The 16,526-nt window shown below is 39.5% G+C and overlaps 1 protein-coding gene across 1 annotated transcript in view; it reads right to left on the bottom strand.

The window, feature by feature from the left end:
* Positions 1 to 16,526, bottom strand: part of bbs9 (Bardet-Biedl syndrome 9) — a 205,347-nt gene that overhangs the window by 86,643 nt on the left and 102,178 nt on the right. Inside the window, exon 19 of the mRNA XM_044358108.1 lies at positions 5,163 to 5,345. Within this exon, the coding sequence (XP_044214043.1) occupies positions 5,163 to 5,345 (183 nt within the window). The remainder of the gene's footprint in view (positions 1 to 5,162; positions 5,346 to 16,526) is intronic.

Here is a 16,526-nt window from a genome sequence, read left to right as displayed (position 1 = left end):
GTTCAGAAAAAAAAAAGGAAGGAGGAAGGGAGGGGAAGGAGAAGCAGAGGGGAGAGGAGAGAGAAACAGACAGAGGTAAGAACAAGAGTTGGGAAACTAGAGACAGAGAAAACAGAGGGAAAGAGGAAAGTGAGGAAGAGAGAGAGGGATGGATAATGAAGACAGAAACAAGATACGGAAGATGAGTAAGAGGGAAACAGGAAGTGAGCTTAGAATGCAGGTGGAAAGGGGAGGAAAAGTGGAGGAGAGAGTGAGGAGGGAGGAGGAAGACAGAGTACGGTAGATACAGTGACAGAAAAGAAGGATGAAGAAGAGTGGTGAGAGGAAGGAGGACTAAAACAAAGAGAAAAGAAGAGCAGATGAGGTTAATGAGTGAGTGAGTGAGCTAAATCCTAAAATTCTCTTCTCGTGCAAAAACGTCACGCATCCACAGCAGGTGTTTCAGCTCGTTTATGCAAATACCTCCGTCCACATTAAAACGCCGAAATGAGGCACGTGTGGAGGACAGACGAGCAAGTCAGCTACAGAAAACCAGCGAAGAAGAAACGGTATACTGTTTCCATTTCTGTGGCGGCTTCCTGACGTTTCGTGTATTGCGTGCAGATTACAACAACTTCAGTGAAAGAGAAGTGGTAGCCGTCCGCCATCGGGGTTACATCGGGGTGTTTTTTCTTCTTCCTCTTCCGATGAAACGCCAATAAGAAACAATGAAATACGACGTTACTGCCACCATGTTTGGTTAGCGATATGACAGTGTTTCTACAAAGCTCTGTTTTCCCCGTGCACACTATAACGTCAAGCTGGCGTTTTCAAATTACACACTTGGAGAAGCTCTGTTTTCAGGGGAGAAAAAAAAGTCTGGACGGAGGGTCAAAACCAGTTGAACTGGGCCGAGTGGTCTGAGTGAGGAGAATGAAGAGTGTGAGAGAAGAAGAGGAGGGTGGCAAGGTGGAGGAGGACGAAGCAGCAGGATGAGGAGGTTCAAAGAGGAAAAGAGAAGCATGAGGAGTGAGAGGAGAGAGGAAGAGGGAGGAGGAGAGAAAAAAGTAAAAAGAGAAAAGGAAGGAATGCAAGAAGAAGAAGAAGAGGAGGAGGAGGAGGAGGAGGTGTTCTGGTTGGCTGCAACTAAATGAGACGTTTCGTTAGATACCACACAGATGCATTTCCTCTGCCGCTCCTCCTTTCCTCTCTCCTCCTCTTCCCTCTATCCACTTCTTTTCGTGCAGACAGGAGGAATTTCTCCTCCTCGTTCTCCCTTTTTCCCACCATCTTACTCTAAATATTTTCATTCTATTTAACTTCAGATAAAGATTTTCTGAGTGTGTACATGTACTGTCAGAAGAACGCCTCTTGTCTAAATCACAAAGTTTCTGGGAAGGAAAAAAAAAACCTTGTTTTCTGACTGGCAACATTTTTTGAATTTTTAACATTTGTTGCACTTTGTACCTTAGCTGGATAATCACATAATCTAGGCTAATGTGATGAATGACATATAGGTCTTAGGTCATTTAATGTTCGGTAACATATTTCAATGTTTATTCTGGCAGCAGAGTGTCGGTTGATGTCTGTTTAATGGGATGAGAGGAAAAGTCATTTTACTGTCCAGATGACAGCAGTATTAGGATCCGTGAGCAGCAGCGAGCGCTTATGGTTTTGTCCCATTAACTCTCTTATTGGTTGAGGTTTAAGCTCCACAGACACTACTCTATGAGCTAAGAAAGGACTCGCAGACCGCAGCATGTTTCTTTGTAAAAATACAACATTATATTTACTTTGATTGACAGGTGACTAATTTTATGATTTTATGACAGTCAAAGCTGAGACAGCACGGACAGTGTTTCTGAGACGAAAAAATATTTTTGGTGACTAAAATTATAGTTCAGACTTATGTATCTGCACGCTATCTATGATTTTATTTTTTGTGGTTAAATATATAAACAATGCTCTTATTCTCAATTATCTAGAAAACTAAAGGTCATTTTCAGTTAGATTAGCACATTAACAATGAAAAAATCCATGTTTCTAATTCTTTTGTAAGACAAATTTGAATATAAATGGCTTCTTGTTTGGTTAGTATCTTAAGTTTTATGCCAAAACCGTCAAATTACAGATTAAGTTCTACCAAAATGTTATTCTTGACAGTGGGATCCCACCAGAAAGGCTACTGAACCATCCTGCAGACCACAAGACTGTGGATAATTACATCTCATCATCATAATTATCATCATCACACATTTGGATGAATTGAAGCAAAATATCACAGATGAAACGATTATAGAATCATCAAACTAGTGGTTGCATGAAATAACAAATGCATTAATGAATGATGCCTGCAAAAGTTTTTCAAAAATAATGCCATATTTAGAATTAAAGATGAATAAATGAATAAATGAATGAAGGAGTAGTAACACTGGCAGATGAATGGATGAATGGTTGAATAAATGACAAATAGAGATGGAGATCTCTCCTCTCTGTCCTCCTTCTATTCTTCTCTGTGGATTTATTCTGATCCGTGACATTCCTGGTCTTTATCCCACTGAAAGAAAACTCTCTGAGAGACTCACCTGGAATGACCTCACCTGCACGGAGGCCACAGGAGGTCAAAGGTCAAGAAGTAGAGTGTGATGGTGGCATGTCCACTCTTAACACCCCAAATGTTCACTTAAAGACATGAGTAACTGTTTGAATGTGAGACCTGATATGAGATTTTAGCTACACTGGAAATTTAAAGTTAATATTTTGCTTTTATTATTATTACGATAATAATTTTCCTCTAGTGCACCTGTCATATAATAAGATATGCAGAGATTTTCTTTGACAATTTTTGATAATTATGGTAAAAAAGCTTGTGTGCACAAACCAGCAAATTTGCAGAAAGGTTTTTTATTTTACTTTTTTATTCAAAGGGACATTTTAGTTTGTAAAAACTGAACTTGACCTTTTATTACCTGCTGATTTCAGCATTTACTTTGGTGAGAACAATGTTGCAGTCGGGATGCAATTTGTAACAAAATCAGAGGGGGAGAAATCAGAACCACAGTGGGCCTATATAGATTACTACGTTCTTACTACTTACTTATATCTTGTTTTTCAGTATTTCCATAGAGCACTCTGGGTCGCCTTGTTCAGGATAAGGTGTTATATAAATAAATTTGCCTTGCCTAAACTATGAAGTATATTAGTCTATTTCTTACAGCTGTTACAGTAACATTTATAAAATAATTATGAACTTTAATAAAACAGTTACAGAACTTGAACACTGCATTTGCAGGACTATTTTAAACCATTTTTTAAAGTTTAATTCATCAAGCAGTGAGATATTTTCACACTCAGGGATGTGATGTCACAAGTTCATGCCTTGTCTTTTCCTCATGCAAACACATAGGAGATATGATCATATACAACAAAACAAAAGGTTAAATGTTAATTTAACGTGACAGAATTAAATCCCCCAACGCTCCTTTCGGTACTGTGGAAGCATCACTCGCCCAGATGCGCTAATACACTTAATATCATTCTTGCAAGTCGCTGTTTAATTCATCTCTATGTGCAGCAAACTTCAATACTGAAAAGAAAATAATCACAACATGATATAGGACAACATGCTGTTATCATAAAAATAAACAGACTACAGTATATGACTCCTTGTCAGGGTAAGAAAACAGTCTCCTGTCTTCTATTTATGCTTTCCTGTGTCGCCCCTCCTTTACCCACATCTCTGCAAATCTCCGAGCAGGGAAGGAGGCGACCTCTGGTCCACTTACTGCATCATCACGTAGCCTAGATGCAGAGTCATCTCTGTTGTCACGCTAAAGACTCTTCTCACGTTGCAGCATTTTAGATTTTTTTTTAATAGCCTATTTTCATTTTAGATATTTTAAATAGTCTACGGGTGGAGCAGCATAAATCACTATGAGGGGGAGAAATATTTGCACTCACTCGGGGATAAAAATAACTCAGCAGAGGCAGGGATATATAGACCAACCCCCCCCCCCCCGCCTCCCCCCACTCCCCCACACCCAGCAAATCGCACCCTGGTCGCAGCGCCGTATTGGAGCGTGTGTTGTAAAATTGTGCTCGTCACCATCTCTTCCAGTTTGTTGTCGCAGCACTGTATTGGAGATTGTGTTGTGATTTCTGAAAATAGCTCCTCGGACCTTCTGTTTGTCTTAATGTCGTGGACGTGACACTGATTATTGCTAATTCACTTAATGCCATTAATCCTATTTAAAATAACATATGCACTCACACAACCGCACTTGCATACACAGCCCTCTGAGACTCATCAACTGACCCTCTCAACCTATTTCTGTCTACAATCTGTGTGTGTGTGTGTGTGTGTGTCCTGTAAAAGATATTTTATGTTCTGCTGTTTATGAAGACGCAGCGAGTGTGTGTGTGTGTGTGTTTGTAAAAGACGTGGGGTTGTCATAGGAGACTGGAAATAGACTTAGTGGTAATGAGAGGTTCAGGGGATTGATCAGAGCTATGGAAAAACTAACACACACACACACACACACACACACACACACACACACACCGGTACACACTCTCAGAGTCTCTGTGGGGTGAGAAATCTTTCGTGGTCTGACTGCAGCAAATGGAGGAGCTCTGTCAACACGGCTGTTTATACGGTGCTGAGTCCCCCGCAGCATTCACAACACACACTCACACAGAAATATACGCTACGCACACTACACACACACACACGGACACACACACGCACACGCACACAAAGCTCAAAGTCATGTCCGAGTCAGAGTCTGATTAAAGGGCGATTATAGGTCATTCATTCACCTTCATGAGACTTATTGTGACCTTGACCTCATGAGTGACCACACACACACACACACACATACACACACAGCTTTAATGCTTAAATCATAAACAGGTACCATAGAACACACTCTCTCGCAGAGCTGACAGGTGAGTGTTGAGTGGCTGAGAGTGTGTGTGTTTGTGTGTGTGTGTGTGTGTGTGTGTGTGTGTATTCCTCAGGGACCAGGAGTACTTAATGTATTTCAAAAGTTTTCAGAGTGTGTGTTTAAGCCCGGGCTGTGTTTACTGAGCAAGCTGCAGATGGATGACATATTAATGGCCTCCTGTGTGACTATGTGTGTGTGTGTGTGTGTGTGTGTGTGTGTGCGTGTGTGTGTTCGTACCAGCTGTGGTGTGTCCTGCAGCAGCGGGAGCAGCGTGGCCTCCAGTATGGCACTCTGGTCGGGGGTCAGGCCCTGCCACAGCGACAGCAGCAGCACCAGCAGGTGCGAAGCGCTCCGCAGACGGACGAACGCCTCCTCCAGCAGCGCCCGGTTCTCCTCCGCCGCCTCGGCGAGCGCCATCACCTGAAGGAGGGAGGAGGGGAGGATTATCATGTTATCACCATGGTGATAAGGTAGCTGAAGATTCACTGCTTTCTCAGCGGATCGTTGGCCTGCACAAACCCACTTCATGCATCATTCCAATATAATTAAATCATTATTAAATTACTGAACATACCTTAATCAAATAAGTGAATTAGTTGGAACAATGTTCTCTATCAGCCTCTAAATTAAAAGCCGCTGGTTCAGTTTGGTGGGAATTATTTTTTGACACAAAATGGTTGGAGGGCATTTTTCTTCCAGAGGAAACTGAGCTCACACAGCCTTCCTCAGCAGATGAGGTTTGATCACTCGCTGTGTTTACTGTAAGCGTTCAAACCTTCCATTATTCTGAGCACTTTGAGTGCACGTCGGCTTAAAAATTTAGCACAACAGTAAATTATTGACCTTTAAACAGTAGTTCATAAAAGTGGGTGAAATTGTTTTGCCAATTTGCGAATTTCAAACATGTTTCAATTTCAAAAGAAGGTATGGCCGTCAAGCTTTAAGACACTTCACATCATAGAGAACAGTGAATATTAAATAGTGCTGCGTCCTGCATTAGTAAACATGAACATTAAATCTAACCATCAAATCAAATCAAACAGCCTTCCTCTCCTTAACTGATATACCACATATATACACTTTAAAATGGTCTTTCACTATATTCTGCCCCATTTAACATCCTGTTTGAACAGGAATTTCATCACATTAAGGTAAAGATGCTATTCCAGCTCAACACCTGGAGATGTCAAACCTTTTGCAGAAAAGAGGACGACAACAGTTCTGTTTTTGTACCATTTTGCTCTACGAGACATTAAAACACAAGATAAAACACAATTCAAGTGTTCTCCAAAGTAAGACTCAAAGTTCAGAAACCTGAAGATGCAGTAAAGTAAAACGTGTCCATGAAATTGAAGTGTGAAAATTTTTTGAAAACATTCCCTCTTGAGGCCATTTCACTGATTTATTACACACATGCTGCCTTATTTTACAAGAACAAGGCATTTATCACTAAAAATACTACATTCCTGTATTGAAAATACAGTGTAATATCTAACAAATCATGAATCATCTCCTGGTTCTCTGAGGATCTGGTTCTTTTTGATTGAGAGCATTTTTTTTCTGTAACACATATCTATCCCAAAAGGCTCCGAGTGTCAACTGCACAACCTGAGTAAACAGTTTTATGAGCATCGAGTCTGCAGCTCCTTCATTACTGTCACAGTCTGTTCTGTCAGGTGGCTGATTTACTCTCATTTACGCAAGTCTTAATTCATCCAGAACAACTTCATCACAACATGTTGTTTTTAAGACATGTGTGGTCACTGGAGAGCAAAATACAACACTGTATTCGCTGCTGTTACGTTACGACTTGACAACCACAACTCAGTGTTGATTTGGTCTTTACTCTCTGGGATGAAAAGTTGAAGTAATGTGATGTTTGGTGGGCTGCCAATGGGAATGCAAAAAGGTCATAACACATAAAAAAATATCCATTTTATCACATCATTGGTCTTATTTTCATAGTTCTGCTCATCATTTCTATCAGTTATACTGACACTGTAGTTAATAGCTTGGATCTGGATTATTGTACAATAGGTCAAAGTTGAACCAGGAAGTCAGTCTGTAAACTGTGACGGATGTTTACAACAGACAGCCTGGATGACTTCCATTATCTATTAATCTGACAATTATTTTCTAGATTAATCAATGAATCTTTTTGTATGTAAAATATCAGAAAAACTGTGAAAAATGCTCATTATAATTTTATGGTGATATCTTCATATGTCTTGTTTTGTCTGATCTAAAGATATCCAGTTTATTGTCGTTTATGACAAAGAAAGCTTCAAATCCTCACTTTGAGAAGCTGCAACTAGCAAATATTTACTATTTTTGTTTAAAAAATGACTAAAAGAGTTATTCGATAATCAAAATTGTTGTCAATTATTTTTTTTGTTGATCAAATAATCAGTTAATTGACTAATCGTTGCAGCTTTAGTAATTTAAATGAGTTTGTCTAATGTGGAGGTTTGTTAACAGCCTGTCTGATCTTCTCACTTTTTCTTTTACTATGTCGTCATCCGCAATCAACATGATTACAACAATGTTGTTATTACTCATATGGTCACCACCATCATTAAACACTAACTCAGATCACTGGCCATGTAGTAAGAACGCTGGAGTCATGTTTAACCTAAAAGGATCCTCTACTCTCAACTATAAGCAGGCTGGTCGGCGGGCATCTGGAGGTCAGAAACAGAGCAAAGATAACATCAAGATGACACCACCAACTGTGAAGACATCGGTCAAAACAGTGCAACATGGAGAAACGAGAGTTTGTGCAGCAGCTGCACTTCGTGAGGAGATCTCCGACAGGCTGGAAAAGACGATACTCCCCACCGAGAAGCAGCAACGTCGGCCTCTTCAGCCATGTCAAGACAAAAAAAGGACAAATCGGGAGGAAAATCATACTCGACTTTGGGTGATGATGATGATTCGTGATGGCCGAAACTATTAAAATAAATAAATCCTTTAAAGGAACACTCCACTGAAAATCTCTCAAGTCAATTTGTATGAAAAGATACACAGAAACCAGTCCTGCAGCTTAATCCTCTTGTCTGCTGTTGATTTGTAACACAGCAGAGTATATTAAAGAAAACGTTGCTATGACAAGAAATGACTAAAAATATTACTTCCAGCAATACTTGGGAGCTTGGGTTCCCATTTCAATAAGTTGTAACTGCTGTGAATCCAAACTGGCAACAGCTGCTGTCCTCCATGTATGATACAAGATACAGACTTTTCTAGTGGGGTATTTCATGAAATATTTACATTATTTTTTTTTACACATTTGCACAAATATAATGTTTTCAAACAGTTGAACATGATCATCAGTCCAGACTGGATTATATTTTGGTCTCCAATGAGGAGGAAGTGTATACCTGTCTCTCTACCTACTATGGGTGTGCCCCAATACAAATACATTATTCTGCAAAGCACAAATAGTGGGTTTTATAGGAATATTTGTTTCATACAAATATTTAAAAAAATGATTTGTTGTTGTATTTGTTCCCCAGAGATAAAGCTGAGCTACTGACACAAGCAAAGTGCTCCCAACAGACTCTCCATAACCTGTTGTTCCCCTTCTCCTTTCCACAAAGTTAGGTTGTAAAAAATAGGCAATAAATGAAAAGTGCAAAGCAAGAATCACCTTTGAAGTTCTTCCCTACACATGACATAGTGTGCTGTCTCTGTTTTATGGGTGTATAAATAGGTAGAGGTCTGTCTGCAATGAGGCGATGAGTAAAGTTTTAGCTCAGTAGTCAGCGCATTCGTCTATGATCTGAGTGACTCCAGTTCAAGACCCGATGTGGGGACCTCCTTCATAAGGTAGTTTATTCATGAACACTTATTGTAACTCTTTAATTTTCTAAAATTAAAAGTGTCATAAAAACAAAAACAGGATTTTTAAGCCTCTTTCCACTTTTATTCAAATACAAATACAGATACAAATAGTTTTTGCTGCCTCAACAAATACAGATACAAATACAAATACTGGGATCTCTGCACATCCCTACTACCTACAATCCCTTATGTTTACAGTTGTTTCCGGTACTTGGTTTGGGATTATATTCTGACTCTCAACAAACTGCTCTTGTTAGTTTTCAAGCTGTTATACGGTGGATTTGCTTGTTTAACAACTGAAAAAATAAACTTAACTAAAAGGACGAAACACAGCGGAGTTCACATAAACTGCTCACTTCACGCTGGTTGTGAAAACCTCGGCGAGCTCTGATCACTCGCCTCTTACGTTTAGTTGGCTTCCACTTAGAAACTGCAGCATTTTCATAAACCTAATCGCGTGTTTTTCCAGCGACTGCGGGGTTCAGAGACACGGACAGGAGCAAACAGAAACTGAATACTTGCTTTGAAATGAAGACGAGGAAAAGCAGCACAAGTGGAGCTTAAGTTCTTCTGGAGGTTTTTTTTTTTTTTTTTTCTTAAGTACACAGCTCAGCAGTGTGTTTAACAGAGAGCAAGTGAATGCATGAATGAGGTGTGGTGGGGACCAGGTGAACTCTGACCCTCAGCCAGGGGGTCAATCCCTCCATCCCTCTCCATCATTACAACAGCACAGAGGAGTGGAGATGAGCGGAGAGAAGCGTGAACGAGTGATGACAGAGCAAGACCGATGCTGACGAGGACACGACAAGAAAGGACAAGCCGGACGAAGAGAAGGAGAGAAACGGGAGACGAGGAAGGAGGAAGGAGGAGGAGAGATGAACGGACAGAGAGAGAGAGAGAGAGAGAGAGAAAAGAAAGAGGTGAAAGCAGATCTGGGACTAATGGACGAGTGTGAGTTCAGATAAATGAGTGATCTGCAGGCCTGAGCACCGACGTACGCCGGCAGTTTGTTTGACAAATGGATTCAGCCTTCGCCATCTGATACTGCAAAAACAGAGATGGAAGACTCTTAAGTGAAGCTTGTGTATGTGTGTGTGTGTGTGTGTGTGTGTGTGTGTGTGTGTGTACGTCAGGGTTAAGCAGCAATTGCCAAAGAAAGCCGTTTTGATTTGCGTAACATGAAACTACAAAACATATAGGTACATGAGAATGAACTAAAAGTCCGATTCACTTCCCCTCTCGCTCTCTCTCCTCGTTTCCGTGGTAGACCCGAAAAAGTCCCCGGCTTTCAGTCATGGATAAGGTCATCTACAGGTGCCGTGTCACTCACACATGTATTTCAAGTTAGAAACACACACTCACACACACACTCACACTCTTTTATCAATGAACACATAATTCTCACATTTCTCACACACACATACTCAATTCTAATTTCTGTAATTGTGGGGACGCTCATTGACAAAATGCCACAACATTTACCATCACAACTACAGGGTGTAAAAGCTGGATTTATACTTGACACAAGAGGTTCAACGGCCGCAGACACATAGGATGTAGATTTAGACTTCGAGTTCAGATTTCACTCGCTGATATCCTCACCGCAACCCCAAAAAGGCATGCGGTATTTATGTTGATTTACTCGAGAATGAGCGAGTGGTTTTCAGTAGAAATGGCTTTGTTAGATGTGTGTTACTGAAAAGCTTTTTCACTCTGAAGAACATCTACCAGCATAAGAAACTAGTGGGAGAAAACACAAGCAGCTAAATGTCCGATCAAACCCCAGCCCTAAACCTACGCTTGACCTAAATTCTAACCTTAACCCTTTTCCAAAAATGTATTCTCTGTTCTTGCTCTTTTAATCTTTTGTCAGATATTTCCTGATTAAAATAAGTAAACTTTTCAATTTAAGTTGAATAAGCCAAAGTTCTTTATTAAACTCTGATGCATTGAGCAGTTTGGCATATTGTGTTAAATGAATGAGCACAGATATTGAAAATTTACACACAATACACTGAACTATTCCCAAAATGTGACTCTGTAAAACTCAAACAGATCTTCACAAAAATACAAAATATTACCTGAAACAAGCACATAAAACTCTGAACTTTCAGCACGTGAATTCTTGATATCCTCATGCATGATTTGTACTATGCAACACACACACACACACACACACACACACACACTAAATTAATTCCCATCAAGACACACACACACACGACCCCAACCACCTTCTCCCCGGGGTCTCTGAAGTGTGTGTGTGTGTGTGTGTATTGATAAAAGGCTCCGGGTCCAGTGAAGGGCTCCATTGTTGGCAGCAGCTCGGCTCCACACTGATTGATGCCAGCTGAGAGAACACAAAGACACATTTAGCTTGGACACACACACACACACACATGAACCAGCGATATAAGAACATGCACATATGTGAACCCAAGTATGCACATGGGTGGACACAAACACACACACACATGCTACTTACACACAGAGATGTACAAGAGGAGAGAACACACACACACACACACACACACGCAGAAAACATGATGCTTTGAACACGGAAAGACAAACCTGGACATCCATTCATTTGCATACACACATGCAAACTAGTCAGCAGCTGAACTGCTGGTGACCTCAAACAACCTGCAGTAGAAGCTGCAGAGGTCGTGACCTCCTGACGTGTCTGCAAAAAACTTTATTCAACATATATAAAAGGGACATTCTGCTGAGTCCTGCACTCTTTAACCTTTGTTGAACTTTGTCACAGTGTATTTTTTTTTAGACAGTTATGGTCCTTTAACAGTCTATAGTTAGCAGTGATGGAAGAAGATCTTTTAACTTAAGTAAATGTAGAAAAACCACAATGAAAAAACACTCTGTAAAAGTCAAACATCTGCACGCAAAAAGAATAGAAGTATTTAGAATATCAAAAGTAAAAGTATCAAATCGTCACCTTCCTAAAATAATGGCCTCATTCTTTCAGGTTTCTCAGAAAACACGAAAAATCATCACAGACACTGTACAACAGGCTACTATAATACTACAATCAAATGATGTTATGATTACTAATATTATGTTCAAGTGAGATTTTCATTAAATAAAAACACAAAAGTAAAGTTTTGTAAAACTTTTGTAAATTTTTTTTAGTTATACACATATATACACTCTAGCTGTTAAATTACAATATGGTATTCAGATCTTTCTTAATTAGATCATGTAATGTGGAAAAAATGAGACAAAAACTGTAGATGAAATATTGTTTAAAAGGCAGAAAAGAGTTAACAGAAAGCCTTGTAATCACTTGTAACAGCCACAGATTCTGGAGCCTTTCCACTCTTTGCTAAATGCTAGCGGGTTAGGGTCAGGGTTAGGGTAAGGTTTAGGGTTAGGGTTAGGGGTAGCTATTTTGCTGACTAAAAAGACTAAATAACTACGAAATATGACGATTTAGTCATACTCTTGACCTAGGCCGTTATACTACAGGGGTAGAATCACATGATCTGTTCAACTGAGGATATAGGTGATTTTACCAGAGGTGTCTGGCATCATGAGGAGATGATTCAGGCAAAAAAAATCATTTTTGTCAAAAAATGACCATTATTTTAGGAAGGTGACAAAATGTGTTATATATAACAACTTTAACACTATACAAGGCCATTTAGCACTTGGGTAGTGTAATTTATAAGAATGCATATTTTATAAACGGATCATTTTACTTATAAAATACTAATCAGGTCCCAATTTCCCAAAAGCATCTTAAAGGCTAAGAAGGTCTGAGCCCAAAGATTTAAAACGGGACAATAATCATCTTAGAAAAGTATCAGTAACTAAAGCTGTGAAATTAATGTGGTGGAGTAAAAAGTGCAGTACTGAAATGTAACAGAGTAGAAATGCAAAGTGGAAATACTCAAGTAAAATACAGGAACCTCAAAATTGTACTTAAATGCAGTAATTGAGTAAATGTACTAAGTTACATTAGAATAAACTTAGAAAGATTATGGTGTGAAAAACTATGCATATGATTAAACAGTGATGATAAAAATAGTCTCTCTCTTTTACTCTCTTTCTATCCATCCTGTACTCCATCCCCCAAAACACACACAGACCAACAGCTTCTAATGGCGTCCAACATTTTACATTATTCCTGGAGTTACAAACCACACACAGGCACACACAAACAAACAGTCATGTTTGTATATTCACGCACAAATGGACTAAGATATGCACACACATGTACCAAAGCCACAAGAAATGTACCGAAAACAAAAAAATCATGGGCACCGTTATCTATGGAAACGCATGATTGAGAGCACAAGCGCACACACACACACACACACACATATATACAAACTATGTGGCTGTGGTTAAAATGAAGTCATTTTAGCTGATGGCCTGCATGAGGTTTGGTGGCTAAAATAAGCAACATGTGGAAGAACCAATCAGAAAGCAGAACAGGCTGAATACTTTAAGGAGGAAAAAAGGGGAATACCACCAAATTACAGAACACAACTCATATACATATAAAAATTTGAGGGTACAGTTTTTTGTCTCTCACATGGCTCAAAATATTGTAAAAAAACCTTTCAAATGTGCATCAAAGTTGCAATAAATAAAAACGGGTAATGGAAATATTGCAGTAATTATACAAATTCTACCCAGAACTAAAGTCTGAATTGGATTGGCTGAACCGGTGGATGTTTTTCAGACTAAATTCTCATAAAAAATACATTTACGTTCTTGTAATTCGCAACAGCAATTACTTGTTGAAAGCAACATGAAGCCATCTGGATTCAATATGTCGATAAACATATTGAGGAAATGTTTGTAATGGATACGTCTGTACGGTTGCATAAATGTTCATACACTACTGAACATATCTGGAAAATGTCCACTGTCAACACTTTTCATTTGTTTTCTTCTACAATATCTGCTTTTGCAATACAATATCCACTCACAGCAACTAAAACATAATGATTATTTTCATGGTTATCGTTGGGCGACTCAAAGCACTCGAGGCAACTAAAAGCACTTGGTTGAGATTAAGGGGAAAGATGTTTTCTGTGTTCTTGTTTTTCCTGTTTTACTTTTTTTTCAATATTTAACCAAAAACATGATCTTTCCCTTATCTTTACCAGTTGTTTTAGTGGCACAAACCTGACTATGCACAAGACGCAGGATGTAAACCAATATATATATATCTCTCCTCATTTTTTTCCATCGTGACCGCTGTGTCGGCACGGCGGGGGCAATGAAAAGACGCAGCTTAGCTTAATCTTCCTGTAGGATTACTTTGTAACATAAATGGCACAGTTGTGCTGTTTACCTCATGATCGTCCAGACAGATTATTACTGCATGGATAACTTTAAACTGTTGCAAAATCCTCTCTAATAGTTCTATATACTGCTGTTCAGTGTTTTAGCAAACCGTAAACTGGCTTTAATCTTCTCACCTGCAGTAATACACAGCTCACAGTGCTATTTACAGTCTGAATACGGCCTTATACAGTTTATAACAGAGGTCACTGTCCCATACAGACCCAGACCTACAGCCAAGACAGAAGGTTATGATTTAAAACCTGACAGGGCGCTTCTATTTTAACTGGCGCAGCTTTTGCAGTGTTTACGGTAGACAGAGAAAGGGAGAGAAAGTCATGATGTGAAACAGAAAAGGGGGAAATTCAAGCTTTTCCTCCCTTTATTTTATTTTTCTGAAGTTAAGCACTTTTATTTGAACATTTTATTTATTTTCTCTTATTTTCAAATGCAGCCCTGTTTTATTAGTAGATGAGATTATTATTATTACATTAAACATATCAGCAGTCATACATATATGTTCAGTTCTATGTCACATGACAATAAATATTGTCAAAAAGTTTCTGAATGGTACTGAATTCATTTGATTTGACAGTCAGGTATTGATTACATGCAGATGTTGATACAACTACGAGGCTACTTAAATATATATCACACTGAATAGTTATAGACATTATGATCTTCTGGACCTTTGCTTCAAGAAACTTTCTCTAGTTGAATACCTCTGATATATACGAAGCACTATGAAGCATCACCATCCTACACGGCAGCCAGCTAGCATGCTATATGCTAAATCTGAATGTAAACAATGACAGTATATGTTTTCTAACCTGGTATCTATCTTCTCTGTGTATCTATTTGCTGCCATGTTTTGGATTTTTTTACCCATTTTTTTTTAATTCTCTGCACTAAAATTGTCACCGTCATGACTTCCACCTCATGTCAAAGCTGGAACACATCTGGACACACTGAGGTCAGAATATTTGGAAAATAGCGGCCTTGTTTTGTGCAATGTTACACTATCAAACTTGCAACATTGGAAAGCTACAATATAACTCAACACCATGTTTGGGATATGGTTTGGCTATGGTTTGGGTGATTTTGGTGTCTGTGTTCTGGCCGTGTTTAATGGTGACTACAGCAGCAGCAAAAGGCACTTGTGTGTGTGTGTGTGTGTGTGTGTGACTTATTAAAACTGTGTTTCTCATGAAAGCAGCTCAGGTATCAGCGGAGAAGTCAGTGAAACGCAGTGAACGCGGAGCCAAAAATAAACAGGCTCCTGTCAAACATAAGTGAAAGTTAGTAAAAGTCAACATGGCTGCAAGTGGAAGAATGAATCAAAATAATTCGCTGCCAGAGTTTTATCCTCGGATAAAATGACACAGATGAGAAACAAAGCGCGGAGTGTTTGTGTGTGTGTGTGTGTGTGTGTGTGTGTGTGTGTATGTGTGTGTATGCGCCACAGAGCCAACAGATTAGTTGTTTCCTGCTCAGTTAGCCACAGCAAGCAGCATGGATGGACTCCAAGCCACACACACACACGCACACGCACATGCAAACACACAAACACACAGAGAGTCATATGAATACATGCGTACACACACACACACACACACACACACACACACAAACACACACAGTCATATGAATACATGCATATATACACACACATACAACATATAGGATATACAGATGCAACTACGGATATACACAGATGATCATACACATACACACACACACACACACACACACACACACACACACAGCACTCCACTATCTGTGTCAGTGGAAAATGACAGAAGTCTGTTTTGGCAGAAAGCGACGTGGCAGGACATTTCACTCCCTGTAGGATGACAGCGAGTGAGAGAGGGAGAGAAAGAGAAAGAAAAAGAAAGAAAGAAAGGAGAAAGACATCTTAACAGGAAAAGAATGATAAGATTATAAGAAACTTGGAGAGATGAGTGACAGTGAGGTACGAGGAATGAAAAGTTTTTTAGGAAAAGTTGGTGTATCGATAAAAAGCGAAATGCGACAAAGTGCAGCGGAAACAGACTTGGCTGATAAATCATGACGTGACATGAAAAGATGTGACTTAAAACGGCCAGAGAGACGAGAGATGAAAAACATCAGATGTGTTTGGAGCAACGACGAGACTGTAACGCTCCTTAAATTAATACATGAAACACGCAGAAAACGTCTGAGCGCCGCGGCGGCTGAACGGTTACAGCACGTGATACATAACCGCCAGTCCCCGGATCGAATCTGTTTCCTGTCTGCTAGAAATGCCCCGGCCCCCCTAAAAAATCATCATCATCTCCATTGTTTTCGCCGTTTGATGCTCTTTTAGTTACGTCATCTCGTTTCATCCTCTTCTCCCGCTTGTTTAATGGCCCCTGACTGGAAAATTAGAACCACCGACTGTTTATCTCGACAATCCAACTCCAA

Source organism: Thunnus albacares, chromosome 8 (genome assembly GCF_914725855.1).
Source record: "Thunnus albacares chromosome 8, fThuAlb1.1, whole genome shotgun sequence".
Classification (NCBI taxonomy): Eukaryota; Metazoa; Chordata; class Actinopteri; order Scombriformes; family Scombridae; genus Thunnus; species Thunnus albacares.
The sequence above is the reverse complement of the archived record's forward strand: the minus strand, read 5'-3'. Positions and strand labels throughout refer to the sequence as shown.